Here is a 24,101-nt window from a genome sequence, read left to right on the forward strand (position 1 = left end):
GTTCCTGGCTGCACTCCTTGTATCTTTAATTGAGCACTGTTATTAAAATGCAGATGTCAGAATTCAGTGTGCATCTTTGGCTACTCAGTTCTGGAAGACTTCCTAACTCTGATCTTGCTTTTAGTAGTTTTGTAGTGCTGTTCATTTCACTGCCTGTGGTAGAGACTCGTGACTGACAACCAGACAGGAACAGAACTGGGCTCAGAGACAATATGATTAATGAATTACTCTCAGTTCCATGGGATGGGTTGGATCAGCATGCTAGAATGACTTCATGCCTTTCACGTATTCTTGATGGCAGGGATGGTCAGCAGAAAAAGTGCTGTAGATCTGAAGAGTCAGCCCTAATTAGAGTTTTGAGACTTCTCTAACACCAGAGTCTGGACGTTGTGCAAATATGTGCACGTTCCTGAGAGTTTTTGTTCAGTGTTTTATGCTGCTAAGTTGTGTTTTGGTATGAGGAGACCTTGGTGGAGACAACCTTTACCTCTGCATTTGCTAAGTTCCATTCTGGGCTTTCATGGCATTTTTCAGGGGGCAGTTTGATGCACTAGGAAAAAAAAAACAAAACAGCAAGACTGGATCATGCCAAAGGTTCATTAATCTCATTATTCTTTGTCTTACACAAGAAAAAAGATAAATTAATCCAGATAAGATTTAACTGCTGGATGTGCCTGCTATTGTGCTGCTGGCTCTCAGGGAAAGAAGTCTCTATCTGCTACCAGCTGCAAAGAACAGGATCTGATAGTGAAAAGTGTGGAGAGAAAAAAGGTGTATAAAGTACAGAAAAAGGAGTGTTGGAGACAGTTCAGAAGAGAGAGGGAAGAGATCAGAGCTCTGGAAAACGTGATTTATGAGAAAAAAACTTGAATAATGAGAGCTGTGTAACACTGGCGAGAGAAGACTGAGTGGAGACAGCCTGCAAAAACATAAAAGGTTGCTATGGAGGGCAAGAGAACAGACTCCTCTCCGTGTCCAGTTTGGACAGGACAATATGTAACAGACTAAGTTGTGCTAAGGGGCTTTTAAGTTAGACATAAAGAGAAGAATTCCTAAGTCAAGTGAAATGACTGAATAGTTTGCTGGAAATGCTGGAATTGCTGGAGCCTGTGAAGTAGATTGGTCAAACACCCCCTTAAGTTTGTAAGGCTGGATTATGCTGTAGGGACACAGGACAGAGTAAATCATGTTCTGAAGACTCTTTCAGCCCTGTTTTTCATGATTGCATAATGTGTTTGTCAGAGCAAAGGGTTTCTCATGGCGACAGTGATTGTTCTGTATCTGTTTCTTCACTGGCATATCCAGCTTCATATAATCCCTGAGATACCTTGTTCACAGGGCTTGTGTGGAAAGTGCAGACCCAGTTTATGGAAGGCATCCTTGCTAAATAAAAACAGAGAGTACTCCACATACCTCCTAATCCATACCAACTGCCCACTGTCATCACTGGAAGATTCACAGATGCCTTCTAGCAGGAGCTAAACTTCTCATTGTTGTTTACTCAGTGTTCATGTAAGACAGCACCCTTCTATGAGAATATTTTCCATTTTTATAGCATTCTGCGTACTCTTTAATTTTTCTTCATACTCCTGTCTATGATTTTCTTCTTCCCTATGCCTTCACCTCTTCACAGCAGCTTCCACAATAGCCTTGTTCTTACCTTGTTCCACAGTCTGCTAAAAAACCCCACAGCAGAGCAGGTGCTGGTGGGGGTGCCTTGGTTACCCCCCAGAATCTGACATTTGGAAGAGATAGATACAATCAGGATGTTCAGTTCTCCCAGCTGTTGTCTGAAGCTGCCCCATTTTGGATATACACACCTGAACTAGTTACATTTAAGAGGGGGTTTTTCTGTGTTACGTGGCATATAGATATTTATTGCACCAAGAACTCATATGTTTGACACTGTCCTTCAGCAGACTGTGCTTACTGGTGATACATTAAGTTGTATGTTTGACAGCACTGCATATGTCTGCAGCCCTAAAACTGCAGTCAGAGGAGAGTCTGCAAGAGGCCCATTCACTGGCACTGAGTGTAGAAGGGTAAATTCAATTTGAGTAGAATTAGTCCCAAGCATAGTTCTGGTAAAATAGAAAACGACGTTGCAAATCATTTGATGTTAAATATATTTCAAATCAAGCCATGAAATAATGCCAAAATCCTGGCAGAAAGAAATGTCAAACAATGAAAACAGCAAATGAAAAGTAGCAGGGGTAGGCTGTTGCTCTTTTCAGCATATGTTGTGGAAACTGTTTGTTTGTCTTGAATTTTCTTTCTGGCAGTGTTAATTGTAAGCTGCAAAGAGGCCATTACTGTATTAGGTATCAAGTGTTAAATGATCAAGGAGATGGTGTAGGTGAAATGCTTGCCTCTTATGTGGTAGCAATTTGAGTTTTCATTGTAAAAAATTATTCTGTGTAAGAGTACAAAGATGTTGCTAGGCGATGTGGGTTCCTTTTTAAGTGTGAGAGGTCTGTAGTGAGTCTGGATGGAAGCTGTGTGAGGATGTCTCCTTTTTGGTAAGAGCACGGAAGAGCCAATGCAAGTGTTTTAGGAGAATGTGTAATCTTCAGCAACCAAATGCATTTTGGCTGTAGCTTTTCATCCCTGATGCATAAAGAACCAGAAAACAATGTGTGGAAGCTCTTGCAACAAGTGAGCATGAAGCAAAGATAGCAGTGGAAAGGAGAGACTCTTGAAGTGTCTCACAGGAAAGGAGCCTAATTCACACTTCTGGGAGGACCAGCAAATGGACACAACCCATAGCTGACAGTGATGTACAGGTTTACCAACTCCCTCCATTGTTTTCCCTGTACATGTTGGAGCATTCCTATTACATAGTGACGTGGCAAGTTCTTCGTAGACTCCAGTGCATTTTGATTCCTATTATGACTGATTTTCTGTCTCTTTTGCCTGTGAGTAGACTGGTTTCCAAATGTATATATCAGAATTACATCCATAAGACTAAATGTGCATCCACATCCCACCAGATCTTGTCCTCCGCTCAGCTTGCATTGAAAAGAACAAAATACTTTCTAGTCACCAGTTTCCTCCATCTCTCATAGTTTATTTTTCTGTGTAACCCCAGGTGATCTGCAGTGATTCTGTCTTTGTGGCTCTTACTGACTTAGTGACACATCAGGCTCCTAAAAATTTGAGCCTAGCATCTTGATGGAAATTTTTTTGTTGTGTTGGTTTTTTTCCTTTCTAATGTATTTAGTGTACTGCTGAGCCAGGCAGACATGAAATTCCTTCTTGGAGTATGTTTATATAAGACATATGCAAGGTGCCATATGGCAAAACCCCAGCTTTCATTCCCTGCACATCCTTGTGTTTCAAATGTTTGGGAGAGCCCATACCCCTGTGGAGTCTTTACATGGTCTGCTGGCTGGAACTTCCATGGAAAAGAGAGACTAAATGGGCTAAGTAAAATATAGGGGAGAGGAGATCTGGGAGTTTAAAAGTTCAGGGCTTAGTAAGTAAATGGGAAAGCAATAACCCACATGCAGTTCATAGTAGGCATGCTCTGGCTTTTAGGGAATTAAATGACTTAGAGGACAGAAGAAAATGAATAGATTTTCTCATTCTGAATGTATGGAAAGATCCTGATTCCCAATGGAATCACATAACCAATTATGAAAGCATCTTTACAAGGGGAACAGCTCAAATACCTCATCTCAAAATGTGTGAACTTCTGTCTTGGAAGAGTTGCTGGATTTCTTTCAGTGTACAGGCTCTGTCTAATGACAGGGTGCTGTGGAAACCCTGGTGTATCCTTTTGGGGCAGCAAAAAAGACAAACTAAGGGGGCCAAGGCAGGTGAGAGTGTGCATAACCCTAACAGCGTGTAGTTGTCTTAAAGCTTACAGCAAAAGCACAGTGGCATTTATTGGGGGGGGGTGTGGATATCCTACCTATCCGAAATACTGAGAATTAAACCTATTCCAAACTTGGTCCTCTTAAAAAAAAAAAAAAAAGTAACACATCAAATTTCATTATATTGAGCTTATATTCTCCAAGTGCCCATTAGGAGGGTTTGGTGATTCCCTTTTAATTAAAATAATGTTTGTTGAGTTTAATTTTTTCCTAAAACTTTTATTTTTTAATGTATTTTCCCCCTGTTACTAAAATCCAAGTAGTGAGGAAAGATAACTGAACACAAAAAAGCCAGATGTGTTGAGAACAATATTTTTCAAATTGCCTGGCAACAAGAAAAGGGTGATTCCAAGCTGAAGAGACTCTGTAACAGTGAATGTAATGACAAGACCTGTGTTTCATCCAGTTATGAAAGGTTTTGTCCTGATTGCTACAAAAGAGGCCAATGGTCATTTTCAGTCTGCTCTTACCTCTGTTTGGGTGTATAATTTAAAGGTCTGAGATCCAAATAGAAGCCAAGAATGTTGAGTTTCAAACCTGCTCCTAGGGAAAGACTCCTTTTGATTGTAGACAGTGTATTTCTCTGTTTTTCTGAGAATCTGTTCACTATTGGCTAAAACAGTTCTGTCCTTACACACCTAGAGTCTAACTCAGAACATCAGCTGAGGCTGTGCAGTCACTGGAACTAGAGCTCATGGCGTGTGTTTTCCTGAATCTTGGCTGTACTTGCTAAGTTGAAAAAGTGTTGTGCAGGTCTCAGATGGAAATCTAAACTTTGTAACATTGCAGCTGGTTTAGCAATGAAAGATGCAGTAGATTATTATGTGTTCTTTGCTGCCTTTAAAATATCATGATAAAGTCAAATATGGGAGCCAAATCTATCCACGTGCTTGAAAGTGAAAAGGTTACAGATCTATAAACTACTGAACTGTTTTCAAATTGTGTTAAGCTGTACTGATATAAAATTAACCATGTTGCTTTATTCGGTAGTGCCGACCATACTACATTCACTCTCCTAAAATACTGTGTGTAGTCTGCAAAAATAAATTCCCCAGAACAGAAATATAATGCAATCCAAATAACTAGTTTTAAAAATAAATTGAACATGAAATAACAAATATGGCTGTGGCCAACACTTAGGGTCCAGAATTTACTAGAAAGACACACATGGCTTGTATTTATCTTCCATGAGTTTTCAAGATTGATACTCTACAAATTATTTCTCTATCTGGGTTGTTTTAGTTTGCAAGGGTTTCCTTAGCCCTTCTGTCTTCACTCATACATCAATGTGAAAGCAAAGAAATGAGTATTTTTGTTGTAGGATTTTATTGCATGGTTCATAAAAACTTGGGAGGAAAGAGACCTTTTTTAATTCTAATCTTGTTCAGTGCTATTGGTTCTAATCCTAATCTTTTATAGATTTTTGTCATCTGTACCTATTTGGAAATAGGCAGAGGATCTTCCACCCCTGTTTTGAAACTCCAGAGTAGGACAATTTTTGTCTTCACTTGACTCTCACTATTTATTATGGTCTGCTCAGTGATAAAGAATGTTTTGGCTCTCACTGTGTTTTTATTAAGGTAGTGTACAAGCATTAGAAATAAATTAAGCCATGTCTCTATCAGCTCTATGAAACAGACCTTAAAATGTGAACAGGTTGTAACTGATACAGAGATCCAGGGTGAACCTGGGGTGTGGTGTGAGCTGCTTTGTTCCTCTTTGACATAGGAACTCTTGAATGGAGCAGTGAAAATTTAGTGCTGCTACTGTTAACCATTTCCATCCTCAGGGGAGGCCAACAGCAACAAAAGAGACTCAGAGTGCAGAACTTTCCTCTATGAAGGAGTGAAAAACCCAAATGTCTAGAGGCTTGTTGTGTATGAGATGGTGCAAATCACTGTGAAGAAACTGGCCAAGAAAAAAATCTGAGCATTCTTTCTTTTTGGATCTGGAAGTCATTGTTTAGGATGTCTTGTTTTAGGATCTAACTGAAAATACCTGGATAAATACTGAAAAACCTGAAAATACTTGGGTAAAGTCGGCTAAGGCTGTAATGGCATCTGTGGCTAATCACTCCAGCTACTTCTAAATGTTTTTCCTTCTCTTTTGTCCATAATAGAAAAATTTAGATCCCAAACTTATATCTCTGCTAATAGTGGTTCACTGAAACAAAGGAGAAGCCATGTTTTTTCCACAAGAAAAGACAGAAAATCTGTCTCCACAGTCACACAGTTGGGCCTGCCTTGTAAGGGGTGTAAGAACAACTCTAATATCTATTTCCCATCCTTTGCTTTCTTTTCCTTTGCTACTTTTCTGCCCCTAAGGCTTGGGGTCACAGGATTAAGACAATTCCTCCCATTCACCATAGAGAATGGCATGACAAGCATAAAAACTTTGGCAAAGTGTTGATTTTGTTGTTATTGTTGAAAACGTCAAAAATGGCCTATTTCATGAATCACTTTGAAGATTCTTTTGAAGCACTCAGTTTGTTCATTAGAGCTTTCAGTCAGCAGCACAGTGCTGTGCATCTCTCTGCATGGGTTTGAATTACTGACTGTGTAGGAGGTGTGGCAGTCACCCCAAACACTCAGGGCTGTGGATTATTCAGGACTCATTATATGTAACGAGATGCTGAGGGTGGGTATGACACCTTCTCTCCCGTGGCTTTGCTGTGTTGGCAGCTTTTGAGTTAATAATTTCCTCTCAGTGGAGAGATGTGGTGGCTTCTTCCATCGTGGATGATTTTCACTTGTTTGAGAAAATCTGGTACTGTTTGGTCTTTCACTCGTCTCACGTGACTCATCCAACTGCCAGTAACAGCGTTCCATTTCTCAGTGTTGTCGTGGTAAATTTTGGACATCACATCCAAACAAAACCAAGAATGGCAATTTTTTTTTTTTTTTAACAAGAAGTAATTAAAGAGAATGAACAGTAAGAAAAAAAAGGCAAATGACCTAGTTTGGTCTTTGCCGCAAAACCCACAACTCTCTGGGGATATCTAGTATGTTAGGCAAATATTTCAAATCTGTCTCTATTTCGAATGTGAGTCATTTCAATTAGACATCTTTCAGTTATTTGTTCATTGGTCTTAATTAGGTAAACTCCAGAGCACTGCAACATGCATTTATTGTTGAATAATTATCCTTTTGGTAAATTTTCTTGCTCTTATCTTCTTAGCCTTAATAGCTAATTTTGTCAATGAGGGTGAAGCCTTCCTGAATGGTAAACAAGGTGTTCCCTAGGGAAGAAAGAGAGCTATTGCCCTTTAGTAGGGGTGTCTTAAATGTTGATCTCATTGTTGGACAGACAGGTTTAGCTTTGTGTAAGGAAATGTTCTGTTTTGTTCTAGGAGAATTTACCCCTAGCAAGAAACGTAGGGCTGACCTACAGGTCTTGACCAGTGTGAGCTGTCCTTTCCAAGGTGTGCAGCCTCACCACAGTCCATGGGACCAATTGTCACGTGACTTAATCTGGCATAAATCAAGAAAAAACTCCCCTAAAGTTAGTTACCCCAAAATGAAAGAAGCAAGATATCCAAACCTGAACTAACTTGATTACTCATATGGAAGGAATTGCCTGATTGCAGCCTTTGCACACTACTGTATCAACTCCTTCCATTCCCTTGTGAACACTTAAATGTGAAGATATAAATCAAAACTGCAGGACACAAAAAGACAAAAGTTACCTTGATGGATTCCACTTCCATGAGATCCTTCTGGAAACCATTCTGCTTTTATTAGATTTACTCTCTGTAAATTAGGATTAGTTTTTTATATGGATTTATGGAATGGTTATGGTATAGTGCAAGCAGGGTGAACCCTCTGGTCGAAGGTAAGGGAGTGTGTGCTCTTTTCATCTGTTACTGGTAAGTTACAGAATGTAGGTTAAAGGCCCCTCGATACCAGTGAAAGACGAGATCTGGTTCCAGACATGGAAAGTGCTTAAATCTTATGTGTGCCAGCCAGTGATATTAATATAGCATAGAACAGCCAGTTGTCAAAGGGCCAGATTCTGTTCTCAGTTAAAGTGGTGTAAAGTGGATTTTTTCCCTTTTTTTCAGAGGTAATGAATTCGCTTTCACATGTGCTTGGACACTCAAGCACTTGGGTTGTCTGTGTTTGGAGATACTCTCACAGTTCTTTTTTTACTTGCTTTGGGGGAAAAAACCCATGAGCTGCTGGTGTTGTTCCTTGTCCATCGTTGTTCCAGCTCACATGTGGCGAGCACATTTCAGAGGCTTTGGTGCAAGTGCAACTGCACTCAGGGCACTGTTGTGCAAGAAATTTTTAGTTCTTACTAATTAATCCGCAAGGTACTTTGTGAAGGCAAATGGATTGGCTGAAACACAGAATTTCATGGATTTAGCATAAGTGTTCTGTTGCTTTGCAAGGAGTGAATGTGTTCTCTGATTTGACAGCTACAAGAGAAGATAATTATTTTTGACAGCGCAGGGATAGTGTTCATGTTATTCTAGGAAATCTCTGTCTTCACACAAACAGGTATCAGTGTGTGCTACAGTTGGTATTACTGAGCTTTGGTGGAAGATTCAAGTTTCTGTGTTTTGATAATATGATAAAATTGGTAGAGTACATATTTAGAAAGCCCTAATGAATTTCAGACTTGTGTCATTTGGGGAATGAAGGAAAGTGTTTTATTACAAGTCCAGTATAAATCTTAAACACTTAAAAAGGATCTACAGTGTTTTGGAGGGAAGATACATCTTGACTGTATTCCAGGTAATTCTGCTGTTGGAAAGAGAGGAACTGTGAATTGGGTATTGTAATATGATTGATTTACCATCTTCTCTTGGTGGTGTGGCCTTTAAAAACTTATTCACAGTGTTCAACAGTGTATTTAGATGCCCTTTAAATGTGATTAATCTACTCCAGTTAACAGTCAGAAGTCCTGCTAAGGTTGGTATTGACTCTGAAGCGATTTAAATTATGATGCGATAAAGCCAGAAGAGGAATGGAATAAAGCCTGCTGGAGCTGTAGACTCCAGAGGATATAGTGGTAATTTATGGCATGGTTACAAGTAGGGCAGAGCTGATATTCAGAAAGACCCACTATAAGCTGAAAGGCATCCAAAGTGGTCTTAAACACCTCAGTCCAAACCCACCGAATACAACTGACTGTGCAGGCCAGAAGATGCTTCATTTCTCTGCAATGAGAAATAAACAACCCCAGATCCAAATTCCTTGGCAATGAATTTTTGCTTCCTTGTGAAACCTTTCATTTCCACTTCCTCTTGTAAATATGAGAATTTTGTAAGCGAATCCAAAATGAGTTTACGAAGTTGTCAGTGAGAGACTTCTTAGTCAAACCCTTATCTTTTTTTTTTTTTTTTGCTTATTTTTTTGACAGTGAACGGTGGCTACAGTCACTGCAATTTGATCTCTGAGAAGAAGAACATGATGGACATGGAGATGACGAGTGGCTCGGTGCCTGTGTGCAGGCAGGGTCTGTTCCTGCACACGGGGAACTCCCTGGTGCGAGACCACGCGCTGTCCCGGGACAGGCTGCTGCACGTGGGCCAGCTCAACCTGGCGCACTCGGATCTCAGGTACCGCTCCGGCTTTTACCAGCTCGTGCCCTTGGCTCCACCCCAATGCCATGGTGTCACCAAATTACTGCCTGGGAGGCAGGGATGATACTTACACCCAACCCAGCGTCCCCCACACGGTGATTTGGCACGCCAACCTCAAGCCTACAGGAAACCGGTGCCACTTCTATTTCTACAGCATTTTCCTTAATGAAGTTTTTGCAGAGTTCCCATACAGCCACATCCTTGGTTTTTGCTTTTAAGGCCATAATGTGAAAATTTGGTCTCTGGTTTTGATATATACAGTGTAGTTGGATATGCTATGAACAGAATCTCTATTTAAACATTTGCTATAAATTAATTATATGAAAACACAAAACTCCATTATTTTTTGTTGTTGTTACAAATTTAACATTACCAGATTTTAAACAAGTACCCTAAACAGACATCCATTGTGAATAGAAACCTGTTACAAATTAAAATCTATCCATCTATTTTAATTATACTGCTTTTTGGCAGTGGATGTAATAGGAATAATCTTGACCTTTTTGATGAGTTGTAGAAAAGAAAAGCCTCAATAAAGTTGCAGCCTTTATCTTAGGTACTTGGAATATTTGGCACTCTGTGGATGGACCCATCAGGCTCTGAAATTTCCATAATCACAACAAGGGGAATATGGCCTACAGCTTGGTCTTGAAAATCCGACTGTTCCTGATTTTATTATACATATTCATGCCTTGTTTCCCCTTTTCAGTTTACTGGTGGGTTAAGAACATCTGTGTTTTCAGGAGAAAGAGGCACGGTAATGTGGCAAGCAAGTGGAAAGACTTTTTTACATGTTTGTTTGCTTGTTTGTTTGAAAAGGATAAATAATACTCATGCCACAACAAAATAATCCACTATTGCCACAAGGATTCGTAGATGCCTTTGCAGCTGGATGTAAATCTGCTCCCTCCTGGTTTCTTTATGGCTCAATGTGAGTCTGGCAGTTATCAACATTTTTTTTTCATCCTGTCAGTGAGGACAATTATGAAACAAAGATAATTAGGGCAGGAGCAAACAAAAGGAAGAAGAGAATACTCTGCTTAGATCTTTTTGAACCTTTTTGTGAATTTTATAATGAGGAAATGACAGATACCTTCATACCTGGCATCACAGTACCCATCCTCAGAAATATGAACCCCTTCCAGTCTCCATTTGGAAGAGGATTCCCAGAACAACATAAAGGATTGTTGACTGCATAACATGAGAAAGTAGCAGGTGATAGGCCTGATTCCCTCTCTCTGCTTTGTGGCATGGCCTAAAGCCTTGAGACTCTGCTGCCTCTCAGTTCGAAAATGTTTGGAGAATATCCTGAAGGACATTATGGGTTGTTTTTGTATCCCGCTGGTCATGCTCTGCTTGTATGTCCACCTGGCTAATAGTGCATTTGTGTGCGTGGGATTTGCAAGATGAAGCCAATGCCCAGCTCTGCTCTGTGATCCTCACAGACACAGTGTCTCCTTATATCACAGTGCTTTTCATGAGACACATGGCACAGGGCCAAAACCTTGGCATTTGAGAGAAGGTGGACAGCATTTCAGACCATTTATTTTCATGCTGTTTGTGATGTTAAAGATTCTTGACAAGCAAGTAACAGAAAACAAGGTCTTTCCCTGAAAAACTGAAAGCAGGAGAATGGGTGACTCAGAAGTGCCTGAGCTGGGAGTGATGCCCAGGAGAGGAGTGGCAGTGGGAGCCAAGGGTGCTCTGTGCCTCCCAGATCTCAGCCTTCATGAGAAAATGGATGAGAGAAGTAGGGCTGCAATTGTCAGATATTGGAGCACATGGACATCAGGACAAACTCTCTTTGCTTGTTCTGCCCAGCTCTAATGACCAGCACAGAAATAAAGGGAGACATAAATTCAAACAATATCTCTGGGTAGAACTTTGAACCACTTTGCATTTCTAGGTTATGGGACATCCAAGGAAAAGCCAGACAAACCATGGAGCACCTCCCCTAGCAATCAAAAATCTGATTTTAGGATTTGGGGTTTTGATTGTCCTTTTTTCGCTTCAATGCACTGAAACTTGTTATCCTCTTCAGCTTCCCCCTGAAATTGTTTTCCCTTGGAAACTGTATTCTAGGGATGACTGCTTTAGTCCAATAACCATGATCCTTCTTCTTCCTGGCCCCTTTTCCCCACTCAGTTAATAACTTTTAAGCTGTGCAGCATAATTGCTGCTACATTCTATCTGTGAATGCAATGTGTGTGGGACTGGAAAAGTCCCAATACCTTCCTCACCACAACTGGAGGCAGCACACAGCTGATGTTGGCCTTTTGTCAAATAATCCATTATCAGCTACGGCAAACCCGCCCACGCTACGCTCAGTGCTCGGCATGTAAAACCCAGGGAAGACATCAGAGCGCTCGGATAGTGTTGCACAGGGTCCCTGGATGTGCAACAGAACAATCCCCTCCAGCTTCTTGAAACTGTCAGTTATCACCGGGTGCACATTTCCAGTGGCAATTGAAGGCATGTATGTTTTGTAAATAATCCGGAGATTTCAGATACAGTCATCTTTTCCTCTGAGGGCAGTTGGGAACTGCAGCGCTTCTGGCATGGTGCTACTGGCCTCGTGCTCTGGCTCCAATTACCACGTAAGGGAGTCTCTTAGGAAACACTGCCTCAGTATCCTCTGAGAGGCTGCTGTTACTCTTCAAAGGCCTTACACTCAGCTTTCATGAGCTTAAGAGGCAGTTCTGTTCCCTTACACTGTCCATCCCTGGTGTGTGGATGCTCCCTTTGAAGGGAGGTTTGTGGGGTATATTCTTCTGCTCACCCCACTGTCTTTCCAGTGAAAGCCCCCTCAGAGCTGCTGATGCTGGTCTGTGTGTCCAGGGCTTCTTGCACTGCCCTGCTCTCCTTTGTCCCTCTCATCTTACCTGTTTATTTCATATGCATTTATATTTATATTTGGCTACTGTCCAGAGATTGTGAAATCCCTACAGCCAGTGCAGCCTGTGGGTACCAGGCCTGGAATCTGCTCCGTGGCTGTAAGAGCAAAATGCCAGGGGCAAAGAGTCAGTGGATATAAGGGAAGCCCCCGTGCAAACTGGCTGCCAGACACCTTGTGTCACTCCTGCATTGGTTTTGCTTCTGTGCCCCTTCTCCCTTCAACCCCTCCAGGACAGAGAGAAATGAGCAGGGCTTTCCCTAGAATAGTGATGGCAAAGTTCTGCCAGGAATACAGGAACTTTGTATTAATGCACTTGACATCAGGTACCCCAACACTCAAACATCAGGAAATTGAAGAAATGTCGGATTTCTCCCAGCAGAGTTAACTAACACAGGATGAATCATGTATGTAAATATACAGTACTACAGAGAAGACTGCAGATCCTGGAGAGGACTTGGTTCTGACCTGCACAAGCAGCCTGTGCTTCTTTTGTAGGCAGAGAATGAATAAGACACATCTGTGGCAATGGGAAGCATGTCTTTAGTGCCCTCATCTCATTTGCTTTTGAAGTAAGGCATTCCAGCTTGCCTTGTGGTTCAGAACTCTCTTTTGTGAGTCTCAGAATCTGCACTGCAACATCACATCAATACAGTCTTGGTTCTGAGTAAGATCCTCTGCTGGAAAGGTCACTGTTCCTGAGGATTTTGAAACCTAGTATTTCTCAGGACCCTGCAGGTATTCTGCACTGATTCCAGCTTAATCAAAAACCAAACTTCTCTCATGGATTTCTGGCAAGATGGGAGCTTTACATAAGGCTTAATAATACAACACCAATTATCACAGGCTGAAATGTAAGGCTTGGGTTAGCTTTATGTGATGTAGGAAATATGTTGAGTTTACTTTAGCCTGAGGCTTTGGGACCACTAAACTGTGATACAGACTGAATTATTTAGAAGAGTTTTGGTACAGCAGAAACCAAGTAATAGGAAATGCTGTGCCTGGCATAACATACTGTAAAGCCTTTCTCAGAATGAGTTTAAAGCACCACTCTTTCAGTGAGCAAACAGAGCAGGGTTTCCCAAACATGTGCAATAAAAATATACTTATGCCACATATTTTACAGACATATGGTTCTGTAAATGTTAAAAAATAATGTGTGAATGCTGGTTTGGTTTTTTAGAATGTAAATTTGCCATCTGCAGAAACAGGTGCTTTACGTTTATCCAGAGACCAACTGTGCAAACCTAAAGGGAGAAACTACAAACAATGGTTTATGGAAACCTCTAGAATTTTTTAATGCACTGTTTTAAACTTTCTGGTGGAAAATGAATGCTCTGAATGTTCTGTATCAGTGAATGGTGGGGAATTTAACATATCTCATGATCTTAAAGGGTTTTTTTACATTAAGCCCTGTTGGAACTTAGAAACCTGTCAGTTGTGAATGCAGCGTTCCCAGTTGTGTGCCTCAGACAGGTGCCAGTTTTGACAACCTTAATTTCATGGGAAGGAAGTATTTTTAAGCTTTTGATTGTTGTTATTTTTTTTTTCCATCCCATTTTGTTCTTTTGAGAGCTATCACCAAGAAAGTTTTAGAAGTTATCCCAGCTTCCCATCTTAATATTAGTGATGGATTAATGGAAATAATAGTGATAAAATAATCTAAAGTGTAAAATAAATGCAGTTTATTCATCAGGTTCATAGTTTAGTGTATAAATGTCCAAAATACTTTTAAGTGCATGTGTTTCATGCTTTAAAATGTGTCAGACCTGCCTTAGCTGTGGTGTCACAAGCTGCCAAATGGCTGGGTTTTCTTCAGCTTTTGTGGTGCTAGCATCATAAAAGCATAAAATTCATTTAAGTGGAACATGTCAGCTTAAGAACCATGGGGCACTTCTCTGGAGGGTTTATTAGCTCAGGTACACCTTTCCTGCACACAGATGTACTGTTTCCTCTCCTTGGTCTGGCACAATGAAGCCATAGGTTAAACCCTCCCTGCTTTAGGGATATGTAAGGAACACCCTCTGCTCCTAAGAAAAAGCACACAGTTGGATCATCCACAGTAAATGTTTATAGCTGAGATAAAATGTTTTATTTTAAGTCATAAACCAGTTGCTAACTGCTTGGAAGAAAATGTTAGGAGGAAATGTTTCTTAATGCAGTGCTTTTCGGAAAAGTCTTTTGTGGAGTTCCTCAAGGTTCTGCTTCCTCAATGAAAGGATTCAACACACATGAAAAATGGTGAAAAATCACTTCTGCAAAACAGAGCTGTGATTTACAGTCCCATGCACTCTTTATTATGAAAAATGGAGATGGGAGTATATAGGCTGCCGTTTTAAATTTACTGGCTGTGAACTTTTTATTTTGTGGAAGTAAATACTCAGCTGATCTCTCCTTGACTCTGGAGTGCTGGTTGAAAGCAAGCAGTTCTTTTGCTGTATTCCTTTTTTGCTCAGTGATCTGACTCCTTTTTTAATTTAGCGAAGGAAAGCATGTCTCTGACATGTAAGCAAAGCTCAGCTAGCCTTTTTTGTGTCGACAAGAATGCTGAGGCATTTTCCCAGTGTGCTGTGAGGAAAATGACAATATTTGAATAATTCAAAAATGTCCAAAGTTCTCAAACTTCATTCTGAGCTATTGTTTTGCCCAGTCTATTATGCACTGAAAGCCTCAATCGTGATTGATGAGCTGCCTGTAGCAGTGAAGATTCTCTGTTCCGCGTGTAACCCAGTGTGTCAAATTAATCCTGTGTAAAATGATGCTGTCTTTACACAGGTTGGAGAGGAAGCATTGCAGATTTTTTTGGTGTAATTGCTGCATTAGACAGGCAACATCAGCAGAGAGCAAGTGCTTCCATTCCACAGGGCTTAACAGGTGTTGTGTCTTGTGCAAAAATCATAAACCCTGTGATGGTTAGTGATGCTTAATGAAAACTGTATTGCAGGTCACCCAGGTTTCAAGACTCAGTAGATTCTGCTGCTCCATGCCTGAATGGAAGTCACCCGGCTCAGCACATTAAACAAGAATGCCCCAGTGATTATAAGGTTCTGTCTGAGGCTTCCACATATAGGAGGATTACAGAGGGGATGGAGCTGAGAGCCTCCAGTAGTCTGCATCCTGAACTAGACCTAATGAATAGTAGCTTTACAAATTCACTTTCATCCTACTTGTTTAATAATGAACACAGCTCCTCCCTGGGTCCTTTGTCACTTGGCACCCCTCAGCACTCGGCCAGGCTACAAACAAGCAACCTGAAGAAGAGATGCATCTCTGTTGTGCCGTCTTCAGCCGAAGGAATCGATATTACAGCGATCATCCGCACGTCGCAGACGTCACTGGTCACCTGTGTGAATGGACTGCGAGCTAACTCAGCTGGCATTTCCTCTCATCCTGTGGAGATCAGTCATCACAGCGCTCAAAAATCCTCGCAGCCCCAGTCTTGCTCTCAGCCTGGAAACCCTTGCAGTATTCCCTCCCCTCCAGCATGTCTTGTACCTCTTTCCACTGAATGTGACAGAGGTGACTGTGAGCAGATACAAATGCAGCAAGTCGAGGAGAATGGCAGCCTCAGCCTTATGATGAATGGCACGAGCCTTCCTCACCAGAACTCCTCACACGGGACCCAGAAGGTGAGTTTCTTGAAACAAGAACCGGCTGACGATTATTCCTCCACTGCTGATCTTTTTCGCCATCACCAGGGGCTGCCTCCCCCTTACCACCTCCACCAGCAGCTCAGCCAGACCCCAGGGACGTTGCCTCACCTCAACACCTCCGTGTCTCCCAAGTCCCTGCAGCCCAGCGACGGCGATGAGCAGGACCTCAGCAGTGGCAAGCAGGTCTGTCAGTGGATTGACTGCAGTGCCACTTACGACCAACAAGATGAACTGGTCAGACACATAGAAAAGACTCACATTGACCAGAGGAAAGGAGAGGACTTCACTTGCTTCTGGGCAGGCTGTGTCCGCCGCTATAAACCCTTCAATGCTCGTTACAAACTGCTGATTCATATGAGGGTTCACTCTGGAGAAAAACCAAACAAGTGCATGGTAAGTCTGGGTTATATTTGTTTGAATAGAAACATAACTGCCCTTCTCTCTTTCTTGCTCTCTCTTCGATCTTATTCCAATATAATTGTTGTGCTTTCCTGTAACTTAGTCTGTAGCAGGCTAAAGGGGAATTGGAGAAAACCTTAATCTAGAAGGAAATGGTTGAGTAAGAAATACTGTAGTTCTTGGAGAAGGGATTCGGTTTCCTTATATGAGAGCTTAACTTTTAATACAGTGCTTTGTTTTTTTAATATTCATTAAACCACTAATAAAGTGATGATCAAAGCACGCAGCCATCATTTAACGTAAAACAAAGTCACTGAGCCTCGGGTGACATTTTTAATCAAGAAACATAAAACACATCTAATGAAATTCTTTTCATTCCTTCAGCTGAACAATAACCCATAGAGTTGTGAGTGCAAAAGCTTCAAATGTAGTTTAGACAAAAGAAAGAAACTTGTTAAAGGATTTTAAACAGTTAAAAGACTAAAAAGAATATATTCAATTATATTTTCAAAGGTTGTTAGGGGCTTTTTTAATTTGCGAAACAGAGCTTTAAAAATAAGTAAAAACCATTGTTCTCTTCTGATCAAGAAGATGTAAACAACAGCAGTGTTCCAAAAAGAGGATCTTGGGAATAACACCATCTCTGCATCTGCCCACCATGATGACAATATGGCCAAACTAAAATAAAAGTTAATGACTTCCATTAAGCTTTCCACATGTTTGAAACAACAATGATATAAGACCCTGACTGAAACAGATGAAGCAAAACAAGTTTGACATAAGCTTCCAAACTGGGCCACGAAATTTGGGAAGTCTCATTTGTAACAGCCACACGCGTGTGCACGCATGCACACGCACAAAAAAGTGCAGACAAAGGGAATGGTTGTGGCAGCAGGTTGGGCTCGTGATAGGCAGAATTTTCAGCTATATGTCTATTTTATTGTTCTGATCAGAGCATGATGCAATGGAAAACTTTTCCATGGTAAGCTGTAGCTTTCTATGGAGGAATAGGGGAGAATATTTGTAGAAAAAGCTTTCAGGCCTGCAATGGTTATGGAAGGGAGAAGGAAGAAAACAAGAGTATTCAAAATGTGTTGCAGAGAAAAATTTTCTCTGTAAGTGATTGTCCTGATTATCTTTTTACTTCCATTGGATAAGTGAAAAACATTGTCTTAATGTCTGCACAGTTTAGTGGGTATTCCCTAAGATAATACTGAAAGCAGTGCCCATGCTTAGAGAATACCATCAAATTGTTCAAAATGGAAACACTCTAAGGCTATGTGTTTCTTTTTGCTTTGAAAGCAAGAACTGAGTGGTTCTATTCCAGAAGTAGCTCAATGACATTTTCTAAATGTACAAATGAATTTAACTTGCCCTGAATAGATCTCTTTTAGTTATAAATTATCAAAGAATAATACAAGTTTGCTTCTTTCCAAACCAAAGTGTAGGTAAGTAGATTGAAAACATACTTAAAACATGAAGGCCTGATCAGTTTCCTGTGGTGCTGAAAGATCAGTAGACTCTGTGGATAAGGGAACTTGTCTCTTTTCCTGAAAAATGCATATTTAACAGGTATTGTATGGTAGATTTCTAATGTTACATTCCCATTCCTACAGAAAACTTGGTAAACCAGAGAAATGCTGTGATAGCTTAGCAAATGCTAAAAATGTCCTACTTTGAATTAATTTCATCTGCAGTAAAGTGCCAGCTTTTGATAACACATCAAGGTTTGGTGAATAGGTTGGAAAAACCTCTGCATCTGATATTGCAGACAGCCTTTATGTCATATTTATATAGCCTTGGCATGTAAGCATGTAAAGATCTCTTTTACTGGGGCAGATATTGTAGTTGTTCCCATACATGGAACAGCCCAATCAGGACTGGGAGCTCCACATTGCTCAACTTGGAGTTAACTCTTCTCTTCCCACAGTCAGAGCCATCCACTGTCAGCAGAGGTATCATGTGTTAAATGTTGCAGTCTGGAATTCTGCAGGGAGGGAAGTGGATCCAAGAGAATACACAGAAACCATCTCTTTTTTGCAAATTTAGTTTTTATACCTTGAAAAGAGCTTGATCTAGCAGGGGCAGGACCCAAAGCTGCAGCACAGCTCCTTGAAGTTATTAATATCAAATGGGATTATTTGCCCAGTGAATTCCATTCCACGTGGAACAGGGGTTGCTGTGCAGTGTTGTGCTGTGCAGTGATGTCACGTCATTTTAAATGATGGCTTTTCTTTTGATGTGGCAATAATTGTGCTGTTATTCCTGCAGATTAAGAAGGCAATTTATTCTCTGTCTGTAGAGGTTTGAGATTTTGTTTTGTTTTTGCTGTAGCTCTGTTAAAGTAACTTTGCATCTCCTGTATTTGTAGTGGAGATTTTCTTTAGCTGTTCACAATTACCCATTGTACTTTCTTTTTAAGCCCTCGATTTCTCTCTTGCCTGTAAGATTACTGCCTGAGTAGGTATTGAACTGTTCAGGAGAAGCTAACAGTGAACAGCACCCTGCCCTCATACATAAAAGTACTTTTCCATGTAAAATTATTAATTTCTTATGACAGGCTTTGCTACTATGTACTGTAATAGACAAAGGAATTTTGGAATTCAAGCTACTTGAGAACAGGAAATACATGAGACATTTTGATTGAAAAGTAAATGGTTCACTAAAACTGCAGTTAATCCTTTTATTATCTTTCCAACAGCAGTTTCCACAATACTTTCATGAGGTAAGCTTCCTTCAGTCCAACTGTAACACTCTCATTGTTGCAGCTGGTTTGAATTTAGTGAGCCTGCTTCTTTCTTTACTACAGACAGGCGACAGGCAAAACAGGATCTGGTGTGGAGCACTGCTGATGTTTTAGGTCCATATTCTGCTCACTGTGTTCCATTGCCAAAGCTGGTACTATGAGTATTCTGATTTCATATTTTGTTAAATATTCTAATTAAGTGGTGCCTTCTCGTCATTGTATCTTTCAGTTTGGTTTTTCCTTGGGCTCTGCAAGTAGTCTAAAGGAAACTACCTAATCTCTTTGCAATATCCTGTTATGTTTCATACTTAACTCATGTTATTTTAGTTTTATTAAATTTGGGGTTCATCTGCATTATAATCAAAAATATATCCAACAAAAATAGTGATGCAATGCCTTTAAGACTTTAACTTCTGAAGATTAATTTCATGCTTTTTTAGATTTGATGTCCCAGACAATTGGAATTTTGATTGTCTGAGACAGCAAAAATTAGCAAGCTTAAATGGTTTTTTTCAAAAAAAAAAGGAAGAGAAAAAGTTTCTCATAACTGCATCTTTTGCTGTCTTTCAGTTCTTTGAATAGTTTGGTGACTAGAAGCATGCTGATCTCCAGATATTGCATCCTTGGTTTAAGCCTCTGCTTGCAAATGTAAATACAGAGCTGCTCATTTAGTTGTCTAGAATTGTTTGAATTGGACAAATCTGTACTTGGCTTATTAGTTTACCCTCTTGTACTCTTGCGGCTTCATAACGAGTAGAAACAATGTTCCCACCACTGCATTCATGTGTGCTCAGGGGCCTTCCCAGACAGGATCAAGGTAAATGATTTATCTGTATGTAATTTCTACAGATGTAATTAGTGTTTATAGAAATTGCCTATCATAATGTATGTGACATCCATGAAAGGAGCTGGACAGGGATAATATTTATGGTTAATGCCTTTAGGTTTTTGTATTTCAAAGAAACAAATGCCTCCTCTGTGTGTTCTAGACCTGTTTATCTGTGTTTGCCTAGAGAGCTAAGACTTTGAAGCAGAATCTTTTTTTCATGTATATATTCAAGATACTGATTTTGGGAGGAATCTGAATGGAATGATTTGGGTGCTCTATTGTACACAGTGAAATTCAGCACCTGTGCTGTTTGTAGTCAGTTCTTTTGAATCCCTAAGGCTGAGACACCACAGATACTGCATTAAACATGGGGAAATTGAGACAGAGAAGATAAGTAACTTGCCTTAGGGTGTCTTTAGGCAATTCCAGCATTCCAGGGCAGATCTTGTGTTCCAATCACCATTTCACACAAACTAACAATTTACAATTTACTGGTGAAACAGATTTTTGTACAGATTGCACTGAAGATTGTGCTCTGGCTGAACTTCCTGTAAATTTTTCGCTGCACGTCTCTGACGCAGGTGGTTTGACATGATGTGAGTGTGTGAGAGCTTTCATCAGAAGGCTTGGCTGCATCTGTAACACTTCACGGGCAGCGACCTGGTTATTGGGAATACAGGAGAATGCCTGTGGAGCAGATTACTATTATTGCTTCTGTTTCTGAGGAAACCAGTGTGGCATCTCTGTTCTCAGTAGATGGCGAGCCTGATGCCGTCTGCAGTCGGTGGGGAGCGTGTCTCCAGCAATGCAGGGTGGGAAATGAGATCTCTAGAGGGCTACAGCTACAGAGGAGTCTCAGGGACAGCCCTGCATCTGTGGGGAAAGTGGTCTGCATGCAGCAGCTTATCCGCTTGTGAGTTGCTTCACCTAAACAATGAGTTTCCATGCCTGACTCGAGGGAATGTTGTGGAAGTCTGGAAAGTGTTTTCAGCTTTTGGAGTGGAGGGTGTCATGCACTGATGCCAAAGGAGTGCTTTAAAAGAACAACAATAATATTGGGCTCACTTTCTTTCCTTTGAAGTCAGTAGTAGGAAACATCCATTCTATCAAAGCTGCCTCACCAGAGATCTCTCTTTTTATTAGGTCTCTGATGGCATTTCCCGATACTGTCAAGGAACGTCAGCATTCAGAACACTCTGATTAGAGGAGTAGACAGCAATTCAGTGGTTTTGTGGCAACACAATGTTTGTTTATTTACAAAGCCCACTGCAGATTCCAGGGCAGTACAAATGGGTTTAAGTATGCCCCAGCACTGGAGGGCAGGCCAAAAACTGGCTTTAGGCTTGGCTCTCTCTCAGCTCATGCCCAACCAGCTGGTGAATTTGAACTCATGTCTGCCCACAGGAAAGCTCCACACTAACAGATCTTGCAGAGCAAAAGCAGCAGAAATTACTGGGCCCAGATTCCATTGTGAATGGGATTGTCCCGTGTTCCAGTGCAGGAGGGCAGAGCTGCAGATGAGTACAGTGCCATGGCCCCGCACTGCCCTTGGGGGCGAGACCTTGCCTTGAGCTGGGCTGCAGAGGGGGGAGCTGCCAGGGTTTTCCTGAAGGATTATCAGCCTCCCAGTTTGGTCCTGGCATTGTTGGGCTTCTATGATGTGCATCTGCTTTATCAGGCTGATAGAAAAATGATACAGGATGCTGGACCTGGTGGAACTGTGCTCTGAGACAGCTGGACTGGCTGCCTTTTCTTCTGCTTTCCAGCAGTCTGATATGGGTTAGGTCTGGCTGACATACTGCCAGGGTTCTTTTTGCGTAAATCTAAATAAATTAAAATGAAGTAAATTCCAAGTGTTGCTGCCAGAATCCAGAATGGCTTTCAAGTTCACTTGTCTGCCTTAAAAATGTTTTACAGGACACTGAAGAGATCTGAGAAATGGAATATGGTAATTAGAGGTATAGCATGAAACTTCTGTGGAGGAGGCTTTCAGACACATACTTTTTTATCCTACAAGAATGTTTAATTTCATTTGACCTGATAAATTATGAAGTAATTTGGGACCTGTTTAAAACATACTAATCCTGAAGATTTCCTGATACATTGTGCAGATCTGGTGACTGTGTGTATTGCTGTTCAGTGTGTTAAATAAGAAACAAAGTGGGGTGTTAACAGGACTATCCCCACAACATAGTGGGCACTCCCCCTGTGAAACTCCCTGCCATAGGATATAGTAATTAATTGGCACTATTATGGTTCTCACAGTGTTGGATAATTTCCATTAACAATACTTGGTATCTGCTGAAGGTGAGGTGATAGGCAGATAGTGGTTTAGGGAACAGATAACCTTGTGACAAAAGCATGGATATTCATTTCCATCCTCCATGATAGAAACTTTATTAGGGATTCCGCCAGTTTTTTCAAACCAGCAGTACGATCACAGTAGAAAATGAGAAAAAGTCATTAGTGAATCTGGGTCACCTTCGTTTTGGAAAAGAAGTGATGGGGGAACAGGACTAGAGGATTTTGTTACTATTGACATTTTATAGACAATGTGCTATTTTCAAAATATTTCAGTATTTCAACCCATCATTTTTTACTTTCTGTTTCAGAATGAATAAGGTTTAAACAAAGACACTTCTTTTTGTTGTTGTTTAAAAGCTTTTCCCATTTGATTTATTCAGTGTTTTTATTTAGTTAGTAGAGTCCCCCAAACAATTATATTTCAGCTCATCCTGGACTGATTTATCTTCTCTTCATTCTTCAGTGTTCTGATTCGGCTACTGAAACATATTTTTCACCACAATTCCAACTGTGACCTGATTTGAATACAAGGAAAATGATCCATTTGCCTGCAAAGCCACAAATATTTGTCAGAATCCTAAACACTGAGCCTTTGACAAATACCTGACAGTGCTCTGATTCAATGAGAATATCTTCAAGTAGGGAACAGTTTAGTATTAAAAGTGGTTCTCTCCAGGGACTGTGCTGCTGGCATTCCTGTGGCACACAGGATGGGCAGTTGTACCAGGGCTCCTCCATGCCAAGCGAAGTCATTCATGTTCTTTGTCAAATAATATGGGCTGAAGTACGCCCAGTTTCGAAAAGTGAAATTTATTAGTTGTGACCTGCCACGTCTGGCTGCCCAGCAAACTTCTAGGCATGTCTCCCAGGTCTTTTTTGGAAGATTTCTTCTTGTCTCCTTTCCCTTCCCTTTGCCCAGTTTGCATAAGAAAATGACATCTCCATACCATGTTTTTGTCTTTATCCTCTTGTCCCGCAGGACTCAGCAACTAGTGATTCTTTCTTACATTAAGACACTCACAATTACTTCCAGCTCTGCTGTGGCCTGGTTCTGCATGCAGATTTATTCAAACCCCAGTCTCAGCACAGACCTATAAACCTCTCATGAGGCATCACCTTTTGAAGATATCTTGCAAACAGCCTCCTAACTCCCAATTCATTCCAGCTGCACCACAAGATCACTTTCTTTGCCATGCAGATCAATGGATTTTATCAAATAATCACATCTGAAGAGCAGAAAGGGTTAAAGGCTTTCCAGTCTTTAAGCACTGCATTTGCAATAACTCTTCAAGATTTCTGTAGCTCATCATTTCCCGTGCAGCAAAAGTGTGACAAGGTTTCTTTCTCACAGTCTCCCCTGCCTTGGAGTTAATCATCCATGGGTTTCACTGTTTAAATCTGCTCAGTAGTAAAGATAAGTGATACACCCTCAACTAGTCAGATTCTCTACTCTAGTAATAAGGTTTACAAAGCCGGAAATGTAATTGTGAAATACCTGTTTCCTGTAGGAATACCTTAATACATCTCAAGATGTATCTCAAAAGTACCTCAAAGATGTGTCCAGCATTTGTGTCCTAAAACCATAATTGTGCAGGATCCAGCATCGTTTTGGGAGGGTGAGTTGTCTCCAGAAGATCTGGGAAAGCAGGGTGCATTTAGTGATTTGAATAATAGCTATGAGCAATAGAGAGGAATCTTCTTTTTACCCCCTGAAATTTAATTTATAAAAAACAACTTGCATCCGAATATTATTAATCCTGTCATTTGGTGGACAACTTTGCTGCTTGATGCAGAACTTGTTAAGTGCTAAAATTT

The 24,101-nt window shown here is 40.7% G+C and overlaps 1 protein-coding gene across 1 annotated transcript in view; it reads left to right on the forward strand.

Moving 5' to 3' along the window:
* GLIS1 (GLIS family zinc finger 1) overlaps positions 1 to 24,101 on the forward strand; it is a 180,815-nt gene that overhangs the window by 74,338 nt on the left and 82,376 nt on the right. The window contains exons 2-3 of the mRNA XM_041421657.1: positions 9,240 to 9,438; positions 15,300 to 16,401. Of these exons, the coding sequence (XP_041277591.1) occupies positions 9,240 to 9,438; positions 15,300 to 16,401 (1,301 nt within the window). The remainder of the gene's footprint in view (positions 1 to 9,239; positions 9,439 to 15,299; positions 16,402 to 24,101) is intronic.

The sequence above is a fragment of the Onychostruthus taczanowskii genome, unplaced genomic scaffold (assembly GCF_017590055.1).
Source record: "Onychostruthus taczanowskii isolate IOZ18803 unplaced genomic scaffold, ASM1759005v1 scaffold7, whole genome shotgun sequence".
NCBI lineage: Eukaryota > Metazoa > Chordata > Aves > Passeriformes > Passeridae > Onychostruthus > Onychostruthus taczanowskii.